The 24,551-nt window shown below is 38.9% G+C and overlaps 1 protein-coding gene and 1 pseudogene across 1 annotated transcript in view; both read left to right on the top strand.

Annotated features, from left to right (window-relative positions):
* Positions 1–24,551, top strand: part of Adgrg2 (adhesion G protein-coupled receptor G2) — a 123,998-nt gene that overhangs the window by 34,169 nt on the left and 65,278 nt on the right. The window contains exon 2 of the mRNA XM_051141750.1: positions 15,891–16,009. Within this exon, the coding sequence (XP_050997707.1) occupies positions 15,892–16,009 (118 nt within the window). The 5' untranslated portion in view covers position 15,891. The remainder of the gene's footprint in view (positions 1–15,890; positions 16,010–24,551) is intronic.
* Positions 6,448–7,005, top strand: LOC127185182 (c-Myc-binding protein-like; annotated as a pseudogene).

The raw sequence follows: 24,551 nt of genomic DNA, 5'->3' as shown, positions 1-24,551 counted from the left end.
ACAATTTCTTATAAACTAAAGAGAATCAGGACCTTTTGGGAAATCATTTTGATTTTAGCACTTGTCAGTGCTACCCTGTTGTGGAAGGCAATAATTGCCTCATCCAGGACATTAGGATCAGGGGTCAGGGAGGCATTTGGAGGTGAGCATCTTCCCTTGTAACTTATTTTCTTTTTCTCTCCTTCTCCCCCTGCGTTGAGGCAAAGTCTTGTGTAGAACTGGCTGACTGTAAACTAGTTAATATAGCCAAAGATGCTGTTAATTTCACCTCTTGAATGGGAGGGTTACAGGAATTCACCATCATGCCGTCTTTCAGGCTGTGATGCTGGGGAGCAAACTCAGGGCTTCTTGAATGCTGGACAAGTTCTTTATGAACTGAACTACACACCCAACCTCTCTTCCCTTTCCTTCTCTTTCTCTTGTCCTTTCCTTTCCTCTTCTTTTTCTAGTGCTGGGCATGGTACCAGGGACTTGGCCTGCTAACTAAGGCCTCTATCACTGAGTTGCACCCTCAGTTGCTTTCATCCTATGGTTTTTATGCCTCTTCTCTAGCTCGGGCAGAGGTAGCCAGCCATACTTCATTACTAGAATACACTTGGCCAGCTACAAGATAGGGAAGGAAAGAGAAATAAAAGAGAGAAAATTAGAACAAAGGAGGATGGGAAGGGAAAGAGAAAGGGAGAACAAGGGAGAAAAGAATGCTATTCATGTTGCAGAAAAATATCACTACTAGCCACTTCAGGGCTGGGCATCTCATCTCAGCTCACAAGCTTTCCCCACTGGCTAAGAGGTCATCTTCTGAGATGGCTCAGAAGACAAATCCAGCAGCTCTCTCCATCTCTTCCACCATTTGAAATGGTGTTCTTCTTCCCTTTCTAAGTCCTTTGGCACCGTGCCTCAGTTTAAGCTTTGGAATAATCTCTCCTGTGTCCTTACATGGAGCGAGCTGTACATTCTTTGGGAGGTAACTGGATCATTACCCTTCAGAGGTAATTTGTCTGGATCCATGTTCCTACTCTGGCTTAGAAGACCTTTCTTTGATGCTCTTGTTTCTGCTTGTAGCTAATCCATATGGCACCCACAGGAATTGTAGTATTCTGTTATTACTAATCCCACTAGCCAGGGGCCTTGGATATGATAAAACCTCCTTGAAATATGAACGTAGGCATTTGGTATATATTTATTGAATGGATTATATTTAGAAAATTGAAAAGCCAACTCATGTTTAATCTCTTTTTAGTGGGTGCTATGCAGAACCAAACAAGAAAGTCTGTGGAAACAAGGTCTTGTACAGAAAGGTTGGAATATAAATAGGGCAAACACAAGGTTCTGATCTAGAACCTCTCGTGTTTATTCTTCAATGACAATATTGACCAACTTAAAGCATGGTCTGGTCCTGGACATGTCCACTACGCCCCATGTTCATCATCATCATCACTATTCATGTTATTTATTTCCCCTACCTGTGTGGGAAACGTTCTCTTCACTTATTTCTGGCCCCATTCCTAATGGCCCTTTCTTCCATGATGTTAGTGTCATTATCAGGAATTGTGAGCCAATCTCTGGTCCTCAGTCTGGGTCATGAATTAATCATTACATTTCAAGAAGTACTGGGCCTTTCAGGATGCCGTGTGTCACTGGTTTGCTTTGTTCTTTAACCAGGGTCACATTGCTTCTGAGGGCAGTGGAATAGCTGCTTAAGGCTGCTTCACCTGTGCACTTAACCCACTGGGTTACCAAGCACTCCCAAGATCCACGACCAGGGACCACCTACCCAGAGCAAGACTTCTGACTTTTGGAGACAGACTTCCAGAAAGCTTTCTTCTGCTCTGGAATAGGGTCTTAAATACACCCAAGGAGAGAGTCCCTCCTACTCAAAACATTCATAGAGACTGATTGCCTTTTTTTTTTCTTGTTACACTGGCTTTCGCCTGGGTTTCAGTCAGCCTGATAAATTGAGAAAGTTGGCCACATCCCCTCCTGATGTCATAGTTTGGGGCACTCTGCAACTGTGGGAGGTTTCAGTTAATCTTAGCAATTGGTGAGTTAGCTGTTCTTCTCTGAGAAAATTCTCTATTCTGTGCCATGTCTTACATAAGTTGATAGGGCTTCTTTTGTGACTTGCCCTTTCCTTTTTAATGATGTAAGAGCTCCAAACATTGGCAGCCACTATGTTTTGTTACTGAAGTGCTGGTGTGGGTGGGATTCTCCTTCCTGTTTAGTTGCTCCAGGAGTTGAGGGCTTATGAGGGTGTGGTGTCTGTCCATCAAGGTAAGTTGAGATCTACAGGAGAAGGATGGGCAGCTTCTTAGTTCACTTTAGGCCTCAGTGTCCACCAGGCAAGTTTACAGCACATCTTTTTCTATTGTTTTCAATAATTTGCTCAAATAAATTCCTATTTTCTGGGAGAGACACTGGTTTCTTGTCTCTGAGATCAGAAGCCTTTGTGCCTCAAAGCAGGAGGGGAGGTGACAATGGGAAGAAAAATTGATAGCATTCCCTCCATTTATCCCACCCTAGATCTTCCTTTAGGGGCTATGTTTAGTCCTCACTCTTTCACTTTTTTTTTCACTAAATGAAATAGTGTACCCTGTGTAAATAATACACAAAGACATCGATGTGTTCTATAGAATTAAAGTTGATTTCACCCTCCAAGTCTCCATGTAATGGTCCTCTCTGTGAAGGATTAATTAGTAGGTCTTCTTTTATGATTTTTTAAAATGTGAGCTGATCTGGGTCATTACACAAACAAACATACACATGTACAGCTTGGCTTGTTCCTTAACATCTCTCTCTCTCTCTCTCTCTCTCTCTCTCTCTCTCTCTCTCTCTCCTCTCTCCTCTCTCTCCCTCTCCCTCTCTCTCTCTCTGTGAGTGTGTGTGTGTGTGTGTGTGTGTGTGTGTATCAAGAGCTTGCTTTTGTCACTTGACTTATATATACCGGCAGTATCTATAATGTTAGCACATCTAAATCAATGGCACTTTTAGCCATTATTGAATCATATTAGGTAATGTGGCTGTGGCATCGTTTACATCTTCATCTCCTGGCATAGTGAGAGTTCCTTCCTTACCTCATATAAGGCTGTAATAACATTGTTTTTCTTGATGTGTGTGTGGGTGTCACTATACCTCTGAATTTAAATTTTCTGTACATTTTATGTTTTAAGATATCTTCAAAATAAATTATACACATATGTATAGATGTATAGATATTTAAATACAGCCTGCTAAGTCATCTAGTGTTGCTAGTATGTATATGCTTTCAGCACTAACTACTTACAATTAGATAACAAGGTAAGAGCTCATCCATGGGAGAGACTCATTAACCCTCTCTCAGCAGGTCTTAGTTGCCTGTAGTTCTTTGTGAAGTACATGGAAAGAGTTTGAGGGAGGAAAGGGAAAGGGGGAAGCAGTGTAATTTTATGTTAATTTTTAAAAACTAAAAATATATGAGTAAAATAAAATCTGGAAAAATCAAGTATATACAATTCAAAAATCAAAATCTCCAACTCAGTAGTGGTACATACAAGTGTTGATTTTTTGCCAGCTTTGCTCATTATTAGCATATTTTTTTCACCTACTGAAAACAACAAATGCTGTTGTTTGCCCTACTTTTCTACCTAAAATTTGTTCCAAAGAAGCAAAATGAGCCTCATGTTCATTAATCAACTCTATTACCAGGAATAATTAATGGTGCTTTATTGTAGATGTCAATAAGGTTTTTGAAGGCATGGTATTTTTGAGTTGTGAAGTGGCATCAAAATAGTATTTAAAATTCCTATGAAGAAAATAATTTCTCAACCATTCGGTATTCCTCTGTTGAGAATTCTCTGTTTAACTATGTACCTCATTTCTTTTTTTAATTAATTTATTTATTGTATATGAGTGCTGTATCTGCAGAAGAGGGTATCAAATCACATTATAGATGGTTGTGAGCCACCATGTGGTTGCTGGGAATTGAACTCAGGACCTTTGGAAGAGCAGGCGGCGCTCTTAACCACTGAGCCATCTCTCCAGCCCCTGTACCTCATTTCTTAATTGGGTTATTTGGTTTGGTGTTGTTTAATTTCCTGAGTTCTTCATGTATTTTGGATATTAGCCCTTTCTCAGATGGTGAAGATCTTTTCCCACTCTGTTGTTTTGTTCTGTTGACAGTGTCTTCTGCTTTACAGAAGCTTTTCAGTATTGGATGTGCTCAGAAGCTTGCCTCTTAGATGATTCCAGATCCTTGCCCCACCTTGACAATTAACATTAACCATTATATATGTCATCCAGCGCACTGATAACACAATTAATGCTGATTTAGACTGGGTGGTAAGACATACATAGATGGAGTCACCCCCTCGCAAACTGACTTCTTGGTTGTTCTTGTCTTCTCCCTGGTAGCAAGGCCTGCATTGTTTATTTCTTTTGTAACTCCACTGTCAAGATGCAGCCTTGATGTGTGCAGTATTGATGCCTTTTGGCATCATGAAGGTCCACTTTGCATTCGCCTAATTATCTGTTCTCATTTTTGTTTTCAGATGTGCACAGAGTTTCTCCCCTCTTTTCCCTGAACTTCCTGTCAGGTGAGTCAGGATAGTTCTACATGCTAGTATTGTAAAAAAAAACAAACAAACAAACAAACAAAAAAAACCCAACAACAACAACATAACCAAAAACAAACAAACAAACAAACAAAAACCAATGAATGTATTTGTTTGGTCTGGTTTAGTTTTTCTTTTCATATTTCTCAACCTTCTTTATTCCAGATCCCCATTTTCATCATAACCTTATATTTTCCTGTTTGTTTTGTTTGTGCTTTCTTTTCTTACAGAAAGGCCCTTGTTGAACCTTTCTTCGTGGGAACCCAGTTGTTTTTGACTAGGCTTTCAGGAAAGGGTAGCCATTTTGGAATAGGAATAGACACTGAATTGACATGAAAGTTGAAGACTGATTATTTACATGGGACTCTTTGGATTATTGCCTACCTTGTTCCCATCACTTGTTCTTTGGACTGGCTTTCCTGACTCTAGGAGCTTTTGACAAGTTTTGAAATGCCATTTATGTGTTTTCCTGGCTGCGTGAAGTGCTGTGCACATGCAACATTCAGAGTGCCTCCCAAACAGATTTCTGCTTAACTTCCTTCTAGACAGAAATATTGAAGCCACTACTGAGTTTCATCTTTTCCTTTCTGTCCCTTCCTTTCCTGTTAGAGTACTTGAGGTCAAATCCCAGGGCCTTGTGTGTAGTAAGCAAGTGCTCTGCTAATAAACTTGGCCCATCTTTATTACTTTTCCTTTCTTTTGAGACTCAAATAGTGGTTGTTTCTGGGTTTTACTTGGTATAAATTGTAAAAATTTTATCAAACATAAATATTTGTTATTACAAATTTAAATTAGAACAGTCCTATAATAATTTACAAAATAAATAATATACATGATTAAAATAGATACTAGTAAGTTATTTTTATAAATAAGATTTAAACACTCAGGTAGGGTTACATAACTAAGAGATATGCAAATTGTGATTTAAAGCAGGAGTGACATGGTATGATAACAAAAGCAAAAAAGGGGGGGGCTAGAATATAGGTTTGGGAAGTGTAGGAGGATTGGCTTTCCCAAGAATCCTTCTTCCTCTACAGTATGATCTCCTGAAGCATCCAAACCATATGCCTGACCAATTCCTACTTCCAGCCCCACTGTAGATCAATGCTAAAAAGGATGTTTTTAATGAAAGTATCTGTTCTGGTTTCATTTCTGTTGTGATAACTCCTCATTCTCTCTACTCTTATCGAGTTCAAGATCCCCTGCTTAGGGAATGGTGCCACTCATGGTAGGACAGTCTTCTCATCTCAATGAATATAATCAACAGAACACCCTACAGACTAACCTGATTGGAATAATCCTTCATTGAGAGTCTCTTCCCACTTGGTTGGAGAATGTGTCAAATTGACAATTTAAGACCATTACAGTTTCTTTTCCTATTTCTCTCCTTTATATAGTTATAGAATTATTTTGTAGCAATAGATTTTTGGAACAAATCCAAAAATTCATTTATGAGTGGCTGCTATAGGGATGGGATGAGGTGATATCTAATTCTCAATAGAAGAACATATTGTAACTCTAGTAGTTATTTTTATTGTTGTTTTAAGTCAGCCTGAGCCTCATCCGTCATAAAGAGAAAGCGACTTTTAAGTTTACCAGTTTTGAAAAACATTACTGATTATATGACAATACCAATAGCTATAGAACGTAAGTAGTGGCTATAATCTCTCAAGGACAAGACAAATGTCTTATTTATTGAAAAATCATGAGTCCTGCATAGTACCTTGCATATAAGAGAATCTCAAAAGATATATGAAAACTAGGCAAACAAATGCAAGAAATTATTCCAGGCATGAGCAGTGTGGCTTGGAGCCCTCCAGCCTGTGTCTCCGGTGCCAACTGTGCCTCCATGGCTGTCACTATGGCCCATTACAAAGCCTCAGACTAGAAGCACGAGCAGTTCCAGATGCATTTGGAGAAGTAAATGTGTGCTAGACACAATGATGAAAGTGTTGGTAGCCTTATATGAAGAATCAGAGAAAGCCACCAGTGCTCTGGATTTTTTTTTCATTTTAAAGCATTTTTAAAAATTAATTTATCCATATTACATCTCAATGGTTATCCCATCCCTTGTATCCTCCCATTCCTCCCTCCCTCCCACTTTCCCCTTACTCCCCTCCCCTATGACTGTGACTGAGGGGGACTTCCTCCCCCTGTATATGCTCATAGGGTATCAAGTCTCTTCTTGCTAGCCTGCTATCCTTCCTCTGAGTGCCACCTGGATGGGGAGGCCTGGTGCTCTGGATTTTTTAAAGCATAACTTAGGAGCTGCTACCCCGGAAAACCTAGAAATAGAGCTCCTTCACCTAGCATTGACAGAAATGAAGGAGAAATATAAAGCTTCTGAAGAAGAAAATAAAAGCTAAAAGTGAAGCTTGCTCAGTATGAGCCACCTCAGGAGGAGAAGCGTGCTCAATAGGATTCTTCTCAGTTGAAAAGACACTGAAAACTCGTTTTGTATCACTTGAATACCTTGTATAGTATATAATCTTTCCTGAAAAGATGCTATAAACTTTTAATATGTTAAACTCATTCATCATATATGTTATCAACACATATGCATAGAATCACCGATAAAAACTCAATATAACTTTCTTTGGGTCTTAAAGCAAGAGAATCCAAAGTAGATCATGAAGAAAAGCTAAAGAGCTACATACGTTTTCACTAAAATGATGTTTTATTTATTAGCCAATTAGGAATGATGGTACTGGTTATATTTTAGCTAGGAGGTTTAGCATGGAGCTGTCCCTTGGTTCAGACTTGAACACAGTAGGCACACTCATTCTTGACAGTGCATCTTTCCTGCAGACAGCTGCACACATCTGTGATGTATGATGCTTTGGCATTGATTCCCACGCATCTTCCACTCTTTTTATAATGTGGAACAAATAACTCTTCTTTGCCACCACTTGCCTTAGATAGCTTTGTGTGTGCCAGCATGAACTCTGACACCACATTTTCTTTCTATGCAGTCACGCCCATCTGATAATGCTGCCTTGGGGTGTGTGTGTGTGTGTGTGTGTGTGTGTGTGTGTGTGTGTGTGTGTGTGTCTGTGTGTGTGTGTGTGTGTGTGTGTGTATGTGTGTGTGCGCGCGCGCGCGTGCGTGCGCGCGCTTTAGTGTGTTCTGGTTGCACATCCGTCAGTTGTTTTCAGTTTGCTTAGTGCTGCAGTTACCTTGATTGTAATTTATATAGCTTCCAACAGGACTACACTCTTACCTTGCCTTCCTTCCTTCCATAGTTGAGCACAGAAGAGAGATAATATAAAATTCTGGCTTTATACACAAGCTGGGATGAGCCATTATGTCACAGATTGTTATAGTATGTCATTATAGGGACTTCTTTCCCCTCAAGGGTATTTTTTTTTTTTTTTGAGCCTTGAACTCATTTTATCTTTATTACCCCCATGAAGTAGGTAGGACAAGTAAAGGTTGGGTGCTGAATTTTTAGGCCAAACACTGCCATACAGGATTTGTTGCTAACTGTAGAACTCTGGGCAGGTCAGTTGCTGGCTTGGAGACTCACTTTGCTCATCTGTACCATTTGCCGCCTACCTCACAGGGTTGTTGTGTGGTAAAATGAGAGAATGTATATGAGAGATTTGTAAATGGTAAAGTACAAAAAAATAAAGAAAGAAAGAAAAAGAAAAATTATTCCAAAATATGTTCAAACTCAGTATTAGAACACACTGTAAGCTTATCTTCTGACAGCTTATAATCACAGTTAATGTTTTGACTCTGTGCAAATATTCAGTATATTACCTCATTTAATCAATATAGAACCCTATGATGCTGATCTTACTATCACTTCTGTTTCTTCAGGTATAAGTTTCACAGAGGTTAATGAGCAGCTCAAGGTTCTACTTGTAGGAGGTAGAGTTGGATGCCAAGGCCCACAGTTTGTTCTATCAAACATACTCTCTTAACTCTGTTTGCTTGTTTGTGTATGATGAACATATGTACTCTGAGCCTTGGGGGAAGACCCTGAAGGGTGAGAAGAGAGACATGAAGTGAGCTTTCACCTTACCTCCAGGAATTAAAAATTGGCAATCAGTAGTGGGGTGGGAAATGTGGAAGTGTGCAACAGAGCTGAAAATAATACCTTTCCCCAGTTTTTGAGTATGTGCTTACTGTGCGCAATTGATTTCCAATCTTGCAGTCTGACATCGATTCACATTTTAAAAATAAAAGGTTTTTTCTGCTTTAGAAAGCTCTTAAGGCTTATTAAGAACATAATTTTCTACTGTGTAGACTAAAAAAACCATCATTTTCCTTCCCTCTGCAACCTAGAGAGGTCAAAGTCTCACATACACACTAAAAATCCGTGCACGGGCTTTAATATGTGTTATGGTAAATATTACACCAAGCTGCCATTTCAGAGCCATGCTCACTGCTAAGCAATTAACCCAGCTTCTGTCATCTGTATGCAATAGGTTATGTTTTTTTCTTTCAGCATATGAGGTGCTGTTTCTTTGACTACAGCAATGTTGGCTAAATTCCTGGTGACCTTATATTTAAAAAAAATGGAACCAAAATCCTTTTGTACTATATTTACTCTGATTACTTCAATTACAAGATTCATAGTTGCTGCTGTGCATTCTGTGAACACTCCAGAGAATCCTGTCACTTACTATTATGTGTGTGCACATACACTCATGTAAGTAAAAACGTGAAGACTTTCCCTTGATGCTGTGAAAATGAGTTAACATGGGCTTTTTTCTTGCTTCTTCTTTAAATCTTTGTGAGACTAAAATTTATTTTTTATTTTTTAATAATTTATTCAGATTATATCCCAATTGTTATGCCTTCACTTGTATCTTCCTGTTCCCTCTCCCTCCCTCTTTCACCCTATTCCGCTCCCTATGACCCCCGACAGAAGGAGACCTCCTCCCCTACCATATGATCACAACCTATCAGGTCTTATCTGGATAACCTGCTTTTCCTTCCTCTGTGTGCCCCCCTATTCGAACTCTTCCCCTTGGTGGAGACTAAAATTTTTGTTCCTTAAATACATTTTCTTTGTGGGAAGATTTTTAAGATTTTTAAAATGGCTGTACATCTTAATCGGGTGTAATAGTTCTTGTTGTCCACCCCCTAGGAATTTGTCCATTTTGTGTAGATTTTTTAGACTATTGAATAAAATTGTCACTGAGATCCTTTTATCTCTTTTGAGTATGTAGCAATTGCATAATATTGCTGACTTCCTCAGTTTTCTTGCTTGGTTGTTCTGTCTCCCTTTCCTCCCACTTTCTCCTTCCTGGCTCTCAATTTTTACCAGCATTTTTTCTTCTCAGAAAATAGATTTGAGTTTATTAATTATTTACTTTGTGATTTTTTTTTTAGTCATTATTGTATGCTTTTGTTTTATCATTACTTTCTACGTAGAGTTTATTATGTTATTTTCTAACTTTCTTTTTTTGAGTGGCAGAAAAAATATTTTTAATAAACAACACTTCAATTTCATCAGCACTTGCTTCATTTGAACATGCCTGATATATAACTCAATAAGTACTGTTAGAAATATTCATGACAGGAATTATAACAAGAAATGCTACTTAAATATGGACATATGAGATTACTTAAATATGTTTTGAGAAAAAAATATGAAGATACCTTTACAAACTATTTAACTTATATTAATGATATACTTAGAATCAAATTTTATAATGACAAAAGTAAGTCTTTGATACACCTTAGTAACTATTAAGTAAAAGAAATAACAATGTACATAAAAACAATTAGTAGGGGCCTTTATTTATTAGTTTAGAGCCTTATGCATATCTAAAATCTCAGGGTGACTGTACCCTCAACTATACCCCACATGTTGAAACAGTGTTTTTTTATTATTGATCAAGATAAAATTTGAATGAGCTGTCTTCTTTATAAAGTAGTAATTTTATTTTAAAGTATAATTTTTCTGATATCAATATAAATATAGTCTTTTTCTGAGACAGGGTTTCATATAGCCCAAATGGCCTCAAGGTTGCTATTAACCAAGGATGACCTTGAATATCTGATCCTCCTGCTTCCACTTCTCAAGTGTTGGGATTTCAGGCATGGACCACCAAGTCTGGCCAAATAATCTTTTATTTTCAGTACTGGAGATTGAAGCCAAGGTCTCATGCTCAATAAGCACATGCTTCTCCATTGAACTGTATCCCTGGCATTGCTTTCCTTTGGATCAATGTTGGTGTAGACTGTTTCCATCCTTTCACTGTCAAGCTTTCAGTAACCAGTTCTACTTGTGCCTTGGTAGTAGCATTAAGCTGGAGGTTGGATTGTGGTTTTTTTTGTTTGTTTGTTTTGTTTTGTTTTTACTTATCTATGCTTGCCTTTTAATAGAATTGTTTTGTTCATTTATATATAATGAATCACTTATTATAGTCTGCTATTTTCTTATTCATTTTTAAGTTACTTTCCCTCTTTTTCACCTTCTTTCAAATTGACTGTTTTTAAACACCATTTTGCCTTCTTCACTATTTCAGAAGCTTGATGCACCAATTCCAGTTTCCCTGCCTCTATTCTCCCTGTCCACCTCCACCATATTTGGAACTGAAAATCCAGGCTTATTCTACCACTGAGATGAATCCCCCCAACCCTTGCCATTTCTATTATTTAATAACTTATACCAGCTATTGTAATGCATTGATAGTTGAGCATGATGTTTCTAGCTATTTAGAAGACTGAGGCAGGATAATCATTTTACCTCAGGACCTCATGACCAGTCTAGGCAACACAACAAGACATAGTACCCATCTTCCAAAAATGAAGCATATCAATTCAACTTTTCCTTGTTTAAAGATGTATTCATCTAGGATGAATGCAAGGTCCTCTGAAGACTTTAATTAATTTAAAATTTTTATTTTTTGTCTCTACATTATTTTATATATTTTATATATGTGATAGATACATACATAAATACATATCTATCCATACATGTATCTCCAATACTAAAAATGAGATATATGTAATGTAGGATACACACACACACACACACACACACACACACACATATCCACTAAAAATGAGATATATGTGTTGTAGATACACACACACATACATATCCACCATATGGGTTTTGTGGGGGCTTATTTTTTGAGACAGGGTCCCATATAGCGCACCATATCCCCAAATGCATTATGTAGCCAAGGATGACCTTGAACTTCTGATTCTCCTACCTCCACCATCCAAGTGCTGAGATTACATGTGTGCATCATCATGCTTGTTTTTTATCTGGTTCTAGGCAAGGGCTATACCAATTGACATACCATCTCAACACTGCTATATGTTTTTATTTGATATTTCTATTAGCTTTGTTCACTAAACATGACCTGAAGTCAACTGAGTAGGCTATCTCAATTTGAGGGATTGCCCAGATCAGATTAGCCTGTCATGCCTATGGGGATTGTCTTGACTGTTGATGTAGGAAGGCGAAGCCCACTGTGAATGGCAGAGGTACCTGGGCTATAGTTAGCTAAACATGTGCCTAACAGAAAGCCAGCAAACCAGTGTTCCTCTGTAGTTTCTTGTTCTACTTCTTGCTTACATCATGCCCTGACTTCCTTCAAAGGTGGGCTGTAATCTGAACGCTGACATGAGCCCTCCCTTAGGCTGCTTTTGATCAATGTTTTATCATAACAACAATATGAAACTAGAACATTACTTTTTATTATATAGTCAAAATTTGTTTAGGTTTGCCAGATTTGCCACTCGTAGGTCTGGGGACTTGAAATTTAATGGCTCCTGGATTGTGTCTCATGATTCAGAGGGCTGCTTTTGATCTTTTCTATAGTTGTACCCCTCTCCAAAGAATAAAACATCTCTTGCACCAAGAAACTATGCCTACCTGAATCATCCCCCGTTTTTTTATTATTATTATTGATTCTAGATTCTATTATGGGAATCTAGGACCCTAGAATTCCCAATTCAAACATTTTGAGACTGTTTCCAGTACTTGAGAAAGTAAGTCCCTTCCCCATAGAAAGCCATGTGGAATGTGTACATGTCTCTGACCCAACGGGTAGATAACCAAAGAAGGGGCTAGATGACCTTTTAAAGGATCCATGCTTGTGGAAGGAAATTGAAAGGGCTGGCTGCAGTGACCACCTGAAAGTGCACAAGTGAAATTGGAGAGGAAGCCTTACTTAAAGAGTAAGGGCAAACTGTGCTACCATTTAAACCCTTGGCCCATATCTTAGGAATGTTAGGGTGGCCTGGCCCTATACTAACCACTTTCTTTAAATGCCTTTGTTCCTTCCTGAATTTCAGGTCTAATGTCTTCTTTCTGAAGGTGTGGTTGTTTTTTTGTTTTGTTGTTTTTGTTTTGTTTTGTTTTTGTTTGTTTGTTTGTTTTTTATACTTTGGGCTTGTTCTTGTTTTTGGTTTTGGTTTTGATTTTGATTTTTTGAGACAAGGTTTCTCTGGGTAGCCTTGGCTGCCCTGGACTTGCTTTGTAGACCAGGCTAGCCTCTAACTCACAGAGATCCTCCTGCCTCTGCCTCTCAAGTGCTGGGATTAAAGGCATGCGCCACCACACCTGGCATGAAGGTGTGTTTTAAGATTGATTTTAAGTGAGGACTTTTTTTAATGAAAAACAAAATCATAGTTTTTGTCCATTTGAAAATGTCTTCATTTTGTCCCTATTCACAAAATGTATTTTCGCTAAAAGTAAAATTCTCTCTTCACACATTGCAGATAATATTGCATTGTCTTGTGGCTTCTGAGAAAAGAGTTGGCAATGCAGCAGTCACTGCTTTGAAATGTAACGACCTTAATTTTCTAGTCATTGTGAAGACATTTTTTAAATCTTAAAGTTTTTTCCAGTTTCATTATGAGGTGGCTAGATGTAGATCTTTTTTTATTTGCTTATTATAATTTGGATTCTGTGAGCTTCTTGAATCTGCATTAATGTTTTTTCCACCAGTTTGGATTCTTACTCCAAATATTGAATTTCTCTATCTTGTCATTTTAAATTTTAATTTCAGAATATATTGGCCTTCTATTTCTCTTCTCCATGTCTCTGTACTTTTCTTTCATATTTCACATCTGAAAGCCAAGTTGGCCTCATTGGCCTATACCTTTAGGTGCATGTAGCTTCACTCTTTATGTTACTGTCCTGCCTTCCTGTTCAATCTTCATTTTGGCCAAACATGCTTAATACTTTCTTCACAATTTTAAGTTGTTTTCAACAGAAGATTCAATGTAAATAACCCAGCTCAACTTATTCCTATAATGCAGATGAGATTTGCATGTGCTTTATGAGAGATTTGCCAGATAAAGTTCTTTTCCTAGCATTCACATAGAAATTTAATTATGATTTTACTGATGGTTTCCTGGTTCCTTTTATTCTTACCTCTTTGAAAGTTGAATGAACTAAATTAGTTGCATTTTCAATTTTTGTGCTTGTCTTGTCCACATTAAGAATCTCTTCAGTAGCTCTCTTTTAAATGTTCTCTTGTGCTAGTCTCTGATAAACCTGTTTTCGTTATGATCCCAAGTGTGGGATGGGGAATGGTCTTGTGAGAGAACAGGTGATGTTAATCCACTAGAAGACAAACCACCTCGTGTGGGAGCTTGATTGTTGCCAGCTGAAAAGATCCCGTGAACAGACTCTGGAAGGAGATACATAAATGAGCCCAAAACTAGAGGCGGGGCCTTTGGAGACTTGGGATAGTTTTGGCTGTTCATTGTTCTACTTCAAGGCGCTCCTAGAGAGAATTGCTTGAGGGAAGGCTTTGGGGGTCCGGGCTCCTGCTAAGGTTCCTGATTCTGGTTACTCCAGGTTCCAGCAGAAGAAATCCTGCTGATTATGCCAGGAGAATCATTCCATGGAACTGATATCCTTACAGTTTTGTTATTGTATTATTTAATCTTCTTTTCCTATTGTTTCTGTTAGTCGGGTTATAAGTGACTTATGCTTGGTTAACAAGTTCGTAATAAAATATATTTGTTGCCGGGAGTGGTGGCACACATCTTTAATCCCAGCACTTGGGAGGCAGAGGCAGGCGGATCGCTGTGAGTTCGAGGCCAGCCTGGTCTACAAAGCGAATCAAGGACAGCCAAAGCTACACAGAGAGACCCTGTCTCGAAAACAAGCAAACAAACAAAAAAAAACAAAAACAAAACAAAATATATTTGTTTAAAAAAATTGAGCCTACAAGACTCTTTAGCCAACACTTAAGTCTCAGGGTAAATATCATAAAAGGAATTGAGTTTTCTAGAATACACTTGTTATATGTTGTTACACATGTCAGAATATTACTCACTCCATATCTTATAGCTGTTTTGCTATAATTAACTTGTAAGTTAATCAGGGATAATAGAATAGCCCTCATTCAGGTCTGCTATGTAGTACTTCTTTTAAATTATTCTCTATTTACATGAAGATACACTTTTCCTAGTCAAAACATACAATTTATGATTTTTAAAAATATAAGCCTTCTTTTAAAGACAGAGTCACTTCATGATCTAAGACAATATCATGTCATGTCAAGAAAAGACTCATTGTCCTGGTATAGCCGTGAGCATTCTCTGGGTCTTGCTGTCTCGTTGTTCCTGGGGCTATGGATGTGATGGGTTCTTCCTCTCTCAGCTTCCCATGTCACCCTCAGCAGCATGATGTTGTCTTAGCACTTTCAGTTCTCCCCATATGCTGATCCCTGTCTCTACCACGTATATTGCTTCTAGTAACCTCCAATTCAGACCTGATGTCTAATTTTGGCACATATTGGTCCTTGATAAAGAATGGTTGAGTCAATAAGTGAATGGTAAATGACTTTTAAATTAAAATCTGATATAAACTTTGCATTTAACAATGTTGCTAGCTTGACTGCTAGAAATGCAAATAAGACAATATAAGTCACAGTAAGGAAGAAATGCAATGTAGCTTTCCTTTGACAGTATAGGGGGTAAATAAGGTAGATATTTAGAGGCGTCTGTGATGCCTGATTACTAACATTGCCTCTAACCACCTTTATACAGTGGTCATAATTATGTATGAAATATTTTAGTTGCTTAATTACTCTTGATATTTTGCATGTATCTTTCATGTATCTACAAGAATTGCCATGTTTATCATTTTAAATAGTGGGTGGGCCTCCCTCAATAAAACTGGGATTTTCATTTTGATAGCCAATGCTCACCTGCATTGCAAATTCTCCGTAGGCACACTACACTTATAACTATGGCACTACTAAGAAGGAAGTATAGAGGTGGTCTTACTTGAGAAATGACTTTTGAGTCATTGGGATTATGTTAGGATTATGACAGCTATGATGATCTGTTGTCCCTCTTATTTTGTCCCAGGATGCTTTTCTCTGGTGGGCAGTGTGGCCATGTTGGCAGACATGAAGAAGTTTTACTGATATACAAGATATTGCTTGTCACCATTTGTTTTCATGTTAATCTCTCTACATCCCCGAAAGGTAAAGTTTCAATTTTTCTCCCTTCCTTCATTTTCTTATTTTTTTCTACTGCTATTGTTATTGTTGTTGTTATTGTGTATGTATGTATGTGCACTTACAATGGTGGGGGCAGTATGTGCCAAGGCACATGTGGGGAAGTTGGAGAACAACTTTGTAGAGCTGGGTTTCTCCTTCCACATCTATGTAGGTTTCAGGGACCAAACTTAGGTCATCTTGCTTGCAAAGCAAATGCCTTTACCTTTGGGCCATCTTACTGATCTTTCCTTCATTTTTTAAATGCCTATCCTTTTTAATAATTTATTTTTTATTTTATGTGCATTTTTGTTTTGTCTGCCTGAATGTCTATGAGGGTGTTGGATTCCCTGGAACTGTTGCAAGCTGCCATGTGGGTGCTGGAAATTGAACCTGGGTCCCCTGGAAGAGTGATCAGTGCTCTTAACAATTCAGCCATCTCTCCAGCCCTTTTTATGTCTACATTTTTATGTATGTATGTTTTGTGTCATTGTTCATAATGTTTAGCATAGTAATACATACATATATATGTTTGTGTATAATAGTTATCATCTTTTACATTTATTTATTTGTGTGTGTGTGTGTGTGTGTGTGTGTGTGTGTGTTCATAGGACAACTTATGTGTTATGGGAGTTGGTTTTCTCCTTCCACCATGTGAGATCCAGAGTTTAAACTCAGACTTACTTTTATCATGAGCCCCAGTAGTTATTATTTTTAAATACACTGTGTGTTGGCATGAAGTACAATCATAGCTTTGGTACAACTATCACCACTATCCATTTCCAGAATATTTTCATCATCTTAGTTAGTAGCTATATGCTTATCCTCCCCATAACCTCTATTCTTTTAGTCTGTATGAATTTGCCTCTTCCAGGTAACTCACATAAGTGGAAACATACAATATTTATCCCTTTGTATCTGGTTTCATTTAACATCTTTTCAATGACCATCTATGTTGTAGTTATGTATCAGAGTTTCATTGATTTAAAAGTATAAATATATCGTATGTATATGTGCCACATTATGTTTATTCATTCATCTGTTCTTGGATATTTTGGTTGCTTGTATCTTCTAGCTACTGTAAATAATGCTGCTATGGACCTAGGCTTGCAAATGTCTGACATCCTGTTTTCATTTCTTTGTGGTATGCACCTAAGGTTAGAATTGTTTGGTCATTTGCATTTTTGAGAACTATCAGCATGTTTTTCATAGTGGCTATACATTTCACATTCCTTCAAGCGAAGCACAGGGGCTCCAGTTTTTCCACATCCTTAACAACACTTATTGTTTTCTTTTGTTTTGGTGGTAGGGATGTAGTAACATCTTATTGTGGTTTTGATTTGCATTTCCTTAGTGATTTCAGCATCTTTTTGGGGGGACTTATTAGCCATTTTAGCTCTTATTTGGAGAAATGCCTATTCATATAATTTTCCCACATTAAAATTTTGGATTTTTTTAGTTGTTGACTTTTATGAATTTTTATCCATATTCTGTGGATATGAATCCATTATCAGATATATGATTGGCAAATATATTTTCTTTTTACTCTCCATTATACCCTTTCATGAACACAATTTTTAAATTTTGATGAGGTCTAATTAATATGTTTACTTTTACTGTCTATAATTTAGAATCAAATCCAAGATACTCCCTTTGAAACTACAATGTCAAGAAGATCCCCCACTGCATTTTCTTCTAAGAATTTTATAGTCTTTTTTTTAATGTTTTTTGAGACAGGGTCTCTCTGTGTTAGCCTTGGCTGCCCTGGACTCACTTTGTATACCAGGCTGACCTTGAACTCACAGCGATCCGCATGTCTCTGCCTCCCAAGTGCTGGGATTAAAGGCGTGCGCCACCATGCCCACTGAATTTTATAGTCTTAACTCATATTTGATTTCCTGAAAGCTATTTTTGTGCCTGTGGCTATCCCACTTTTCTATTACTATTTGTTGAAAAGATTATCATTTTTCCTTTGCATCTTTTTCCAAAATCATGTAACCAAATGTATGAGGATTTATTTTGATGTTTTTCTTGAATGATATCTACTAAAAGGCATTTCCATATAGAAGCTGAGAAAGAATATACTCAAATGCAGCAGAGTTTTATCAGAAAGGGGGTGTCTTTGGAAGCTTATGAAAAATGGTGGCAAGGAGAGACATGTGAGGAGGGCAGTGGAAAGGCCTGTAGCACTAAGGTTTCAAGCCAGGTTTGGACTTTTGTTGTTTTTGTTTTTTGTGGTGGTGGCTTGGTTGGGTACTTAGGTAGTGCAGGTTGGCCTACAGTTCAAAATATAATTGATGACCTTGAACTGCTGATCTTTTTCATCTCTACCTCCCAGGTACTGAAAGTACAAGTGTTCATCACCATGCCTAGCAAGGGCTTCCATTTCTGTGTGTACAACTTCAAAAGAATATTGTAATACAGTGCAACATATGTTCATTAGGAATGAGACTAGGAAATGAAGTTTTAAAGAAGGCAATATTAAATATACAGAGAAAGACTTTTCCTATTCAGAAGAAAATGAAAAGGACAAGAAATCTTTTGTTGGGTAAAATAAAAATGTTCTGGCAAGAAACACCAATAATAACATAGACAAAGAAAATGTACCTTCAAGTATTCATACTTATACACAAATTAAATCAAAAGCTGCCCAACAAGCTAAAGCACTGCTGACAGTCCTTCAAAGAGTAGACACAGGAACACAGAGACATGAAGCCATCGTGCTTTTAAAAAGGAAATGGAACTGAAGTGATGGCTTATCCATTAAAGGCTAGGCTCACAAGCAAAGATTTTTTTTTAAGCAACTGATAGGGCAGGGGAGATGGCTCAGCTGGTAAGTGTTTGCTGTGCAAGTCTGACAACCTCTGTTCAGATCACCAGAACCCATGTAAAAGGCACAAAAATCTGTAATCCAGGCACCCATACCAGGAGATGAGAAGCAGAGACAGGAATTTCCACTGTTCAGGCTAGCTAGCTTGAATTACATAACAGGAAAGAGTCTCTGTCTCAAAGAAGGTGGTAAGGGTGTACTCAAACCTCCACATCTATGCCATGGCACATGAACACCTGCACCCACACATATGGACAAGCACACACACACACACACACACACACACACACACACACACACACACACACTCACATGGGAGGGAAGGAAGGAGAGATCAAGGGAGGAGAGAGAGAGAGAGAGAGAGAGAGAGAGAGAGAGAGAGAGAGAGAGAGAGAGAGAGAGAGAGAGAGAATTGGATGGAAAGATGAACAGATATAAAATATCAAAAAAATTAAAAAGTAAAAAAATATGAGACTTTTAAATATGAAAAAAAAGATGAACAGACGACAGACAAACATAATAATACCTAGTCATATTATGTGCCGGGTCTCTAGCTGATTTGATTTATACTTGGCCACTTGCTTAATCATCTCAACCAGACCAATGAAGGCAAGGTCCTATTTTTGTTTCATTCTCTAAACGCTGGGATTCATGGAGATAAGAGACTTTCCCAGGAGTGTTATGTTAGGATGGAATTTGAACCCAGAGGTTTGTGTCTAGATTGTACATTTGTAGCCACCAAACCAGGATTCTCAAACATAAAGTGTGCACCAGAATCATTTAGAAGGCCTGTTGAAGTATAACTGGGCCCTTGCTCCAGGGTCTGTGGTTAAGTAGATGTGGGGCAGAGGCTGAGAACTGACATATCTAACAACCTCTCTAACTAGCAGCTACTGATGCTACTAGTCTAGGGACCACACTTCAAGAACCACCATTTGCACAACTCTGGCAAGACATTAATAGACCTCCTGATAAGCATCAAGGTAGTCAAATCCTGTTGTGACCATGTGATGCCCATATAAACTCTGTCATATAGATCATCTCATTTAGACAGTAACAAAGCACCAGGGGATTAGCAGGGTGCAAAAAATAAAATCAGTTGTCCCCACGATACTGGTGAGTAAATATTACCTGGCACGCTATTGGTTAAGAAGTAGAAGAGCCTACAAGATGCCAGATCTTCCATTTCATGTTTCATTGCCTTGTCCCACCACAGGAAGAGGACATGGGAAAGTGAAATGCAAGTGAAAACAATCATCTAAGGTAGTGTTCCTCAACTTTCCAAAGGCTGTGACTGTTTAATATAGTTCCTTATGCTGTGGTGACCCTCAACCATAAAATTATTTCTATTGCTACTTCATAACCGTAATTTTGCTACTGCTGGGAATTGGACCACAAATATAATATGTAGGATATCTGAACTGTGACCTCCAAAGGGTTTGCAACCCACAGGTTGAGAAACTGTGATCTGAATGAAGGCTAGCCATCAGAAATAAGTCTTTTGAAAGAACTGGGTGTAGAATCACTTAAAACCCTTCCTTAAAAATACCAAAAAGAAAAGAAGAGGAAAGGAAGATGAGGAGGAGGAAGGAAAGATGAAGCGAGGAGAGGGAAGGACAAGACAAAGGCAGATTAATAGGAAAGCTTGTGGCTCTGTGACAAATGAGAGTAGAAAGAGTAGCTTGTCTATTGCTTACTCCAGCTTTCTGATTGTGCTGGGATCAGTTTTGTATGACTGAAGCAAAAATACCTAGCAACTAAAAAGTGGAAACGTTCATTTTGGATTGTAGTTCGGGAGACTACAGGCCATGGTCAATTGGCCCCATTTCTTGTTCGGCCTGTCTGTGATCAGGCAGCACGTTATGACAGGACGTGGGTGGCAGTGAAAGCCCATTAAACTATGGTGGGACAAAAAGAGCAAAAGGACGAAGGGGATCAAGGAGTCCATAGTCCTCTTCAGGAGCATACATCAATGAATTTAAGCCTCCCAGGAGACAGATTTCCATCACCTCCCAATAGCAGCTAGTTGAGAGCCAAGACTTTAATGTATGGGATTTCAGGAGACACTTTGGGTCCAAACTATAGCAGTGATGAATTGGCTTCTTAACACAATGGTTCTAAATAGGTAACTTCAAAATGTATTATCGATATCTCCTTTGGAATTATTAGAAATGAGGATTCTAGAACCATCCTAACCCTGCTGAGTCAGAAACTCTAGAGAAAGCCATGCATTCTGTGTTGTAAATAGTCCTCTAAGTGGCACTGGTACACACTTCAGGGTAGAACCACTGGCTAAAGCTAAAACAGTACTCCTGGCCCCATGCTTAGAGCAGGAAACTGGTGAGATAAGAACTTTGATCCCTCACACACCTTCCACGTGCTATGGTATGATTTCAACTTGCCACTTCACCCATCATGAGAGCTGTCATAAAGCTCAAATTATGTTACAAAAACAATCCACAAAGGCAAATTATTTTCTAAGTTAAATGTTTTAGGTAGTTTTTATTTTGTTTTACTTACAGATTTATTTTTATTTATGTGTATCTATATGAGTGTGTGTGCATGTGTGTAGCGGCTAGAAGAAAGCATTGGATCCCTCATCCTTAGAATTACAGGCATTTGTGGGACTCCTGACTTGTTATATGGATACCAGGGTCTGAGCCCCAGACTTTATGATTATGCAACAAATACTCTTAGCCATTCCGGGTCAATGTTTTGAGATTTTGAAAGGGTTAAATAGTTCTTTAATGTTTCCCAAACCTACCCATAAGTATTTATTTGTGCCAATAGTCACTTTGATAGCAGTCACTATGTCATTATTTTAAAAACCAAGCCTTGTAAAACTCATCTAATAATCCTTTGAAATTGGCATTGTTATTAGCTTGTTTTGTGGATGAGGAAACTGAGGCACAAAGAAGCTTGTTTTGTGCAGCTTGCCCAGCTTGGTGGAATTTAAAAGAGATTGCAAGATTCTCTGGGAATACCAGGTATAGACCTAGCTGGTGTCCATCATCCTGGCCAGTATTTAATAAAGATTGCTTCAAATTTGGCAGAGAGAGAGAGAGAGAGAGAGAGAGAGAGAGAGAGAGAGAGAGAGAGAGAGAGAGAGAGAGAGAGATTGCAAAACTGAGATTCCAGTCATGCACTACCATGCCTGGCTTTCCTAACCCCTCTGCTGTCTGAGACTCTTTTGCTTGTCAGATGTGCATCTGTACAGTAAAAATAAACAACGTTAGAATCCTTAATGATGAGAATTCCTGAATATATGCTGTTCAGATTACCCAGATACCTCAGAGATGCATCTCTGAGGCAGAAGCATAAGAAATTCAAGGCAAGCCAGAGCTATATAGAACTCTGCTGTCCCCAAACAAGAGTTTCTTTTCCTCATCCCTTGACAGGATAGTGCTGAGGAATGTGCTTCATTGTCCCCTAGAGTTCCCCAGTTAGGTTGTGAACCAGTGCCCATAGTATTCACCTGATCCTTAATGCCCCCATTATTGGCTTTTGCCCTGCAGGGTTCTACTAAAACTCGGGAGGGAGGTCACCTGTTGAGAAATGCAAGACACAAGGAAGGAGAGCAAGTCTGATTGATCAAACTCTCAATTTTTATTAGTCAGGAAGCAGCTTTTATAATTCAGAAGGCAGGAAAGCATATTGCTATAGCAACGCAGTTGCGGGTTTTTCTCAAAACATAGGGAATTCCAGGCAGGGTCATGACGTCCTACTACACAGGGCATCTTGCTTTGTCTTTATCTAGCTTTAGTCTAACTGTTGACTCACAGCAGGGTCACTCCATCCCTATCTGTCTTTAGCTGCTGACTCACAATAGGGTCAGCTAGTTTCTGGTGAAAGGTAAGCTCTGGGAAAGACAAGAGACTTAAAGGTGCAGACTTGGACAAGATGGCTGAACATTGGTCATATGGCCTATCATCCCCAACAGGCTTTGCTCCCCTCTCTGTTTCACTCAAACGCTCTCTCCCTCTACTTATCTGTGTCACCTTCTCACCTCTGCTTAGAAACACATTCCTCTCCAACATTCAGCCAAGTACTACTTCCTCTATAAAGCTGAAAAGAGATCTCACAAGTCTTTCTTTAATATTCCCTTCTCTCTTTATCCCTCCTTCTGACTGTTGCCACTTGGGATTGTGTTGATCATGAATTTCCAGTGCACTCCATGTCTTTTGGTGCCTCTTCAGTGTCAGGTGGGAAAAGAGACTGAAGGGATAATGGGTAGACTAATGGGAGGAAAACAAATGCATACTTGGAGCCTGCTCTGTGCCAAGCCTTCTAGTGCTTTGTAAACATCACCTCATTTATCTCTCACCCAAACTTTTCATGGTGGGTCTCTTTTCACCCCAGTTTACAGATGGAAAAATTGAGTATCAAAGAAAGTAAGCCATTTGATCATAGTCACAAGGCTGTGAAGACTTGCCATTGGAATCTGATACTATGGACCCTCCACCAGGCTGCCCAGGATAGTAAGTGTTTGAGGCTAGAGTTAAATCTGTCACTGGAAACTGGAGAGGAAGAAAGGAAACACTGGAGCAAGCTATAGAGAGGAGTGGCTCCTCAGTTCTAGGATGCAAACACAATAACTTCACCCTGGAAGCCTGAGAGATGACTCAGTAGCTCTTGTCAGTGGAGAGAGGTGGGTCTGACTCTCTTGTGAGGCCACCAGCCAGCTGAGAGAATACTCAGAGTTGAACACATCCTTTTCAGTCTATTAGAAGTCCAGATCAGCTCTGATGGGTCACTGCTCTTCTCTGTTCCCTAGTTCTCCCATCCTGGGTGAATGCCTTATTTCTTTTTGGGTTTTGAAGGAGGTTCTCCTTTTAGCTACAACTATTCTATTTTCCAGAGGGTGAATGACATAATAGTGGAAGATGGTTATAATTTCATTCCTGCCAACTTGTCTTCACCATTCGGAAACAATTACACATTTGAAACAGTCTGGTGATCTCATAAGCTACAAGCCCCAACTTTCTCTCTGGGCTGGGTCTAGAGATCGCCCTGTGCTTCTGACATTTCCAGTGATAAGTTGCTTTATAATTCTCCTCCAGTCCTCACTGTCTCTCCTCTTACCCTCTCATGCTTGGTTATCCAGGGTCTACTCTTCTTTGTAGGAAAGATGTGAATGAAGCAGTAGGTGGGCTGAAATAATGCCATCTGCCTTCTTTGGCATGGTCCTCTACTACCAAACCCAATGCTGCACTCCTTACTCCATCTTCACCTTCTGATTGTAGAACTGAACTTCACCATGGCATTGATCAGATAGATGTTCAGCTAATCTCACGACTCCCCCATTTCTAGCCCCATACTCAGGCATGAAGTCACTTCTGTGGGGCTGTGATTCTCCCTAGAAGGTAAAATAGTGACAAGGAATTATAGAGATTCTGAATAGATTATAGAGAGCACTGATAGCAGATGACACTGTGTCCCACTTTTCACTTAAGCTCCTATAAGGACTCCTTGAATGACTTATAAATCAACATGGGCAAGTATAGCAATGAGGAATAATGGAGCTGCATTTAGGCAAAGAGAAGCCCAGAGGTGCTCTCCTCAAGTATCTCTCAGTAGTTGTGTGGTGGGCAGAAATTCTAAATGTCCCTTGTGTTCCTAATGGGCAGCTGTGTTGGGAGCCATGAGCAGGGACAGGGTAGCAAAGACTATAGCATGAAGATCCCAGACAGACGCCAGACT

This window comes from Acomys russatus, chromosome X, assembly GCF_903995435.1.
Source record: "Acomys russatus chromosome X, mAcoRus1.1, whole genome shotgun sequence".
Classification (NCBI taxonomy): domain Eukaryota; kingdom Metazoa; phylum Chordata; class Mammalia; order Rodentia; family Muridae; genus Acomys; species Acomys russatus.
This window is presented reverse-complemented; position numbering and strand designations above follow the sequence as displayed.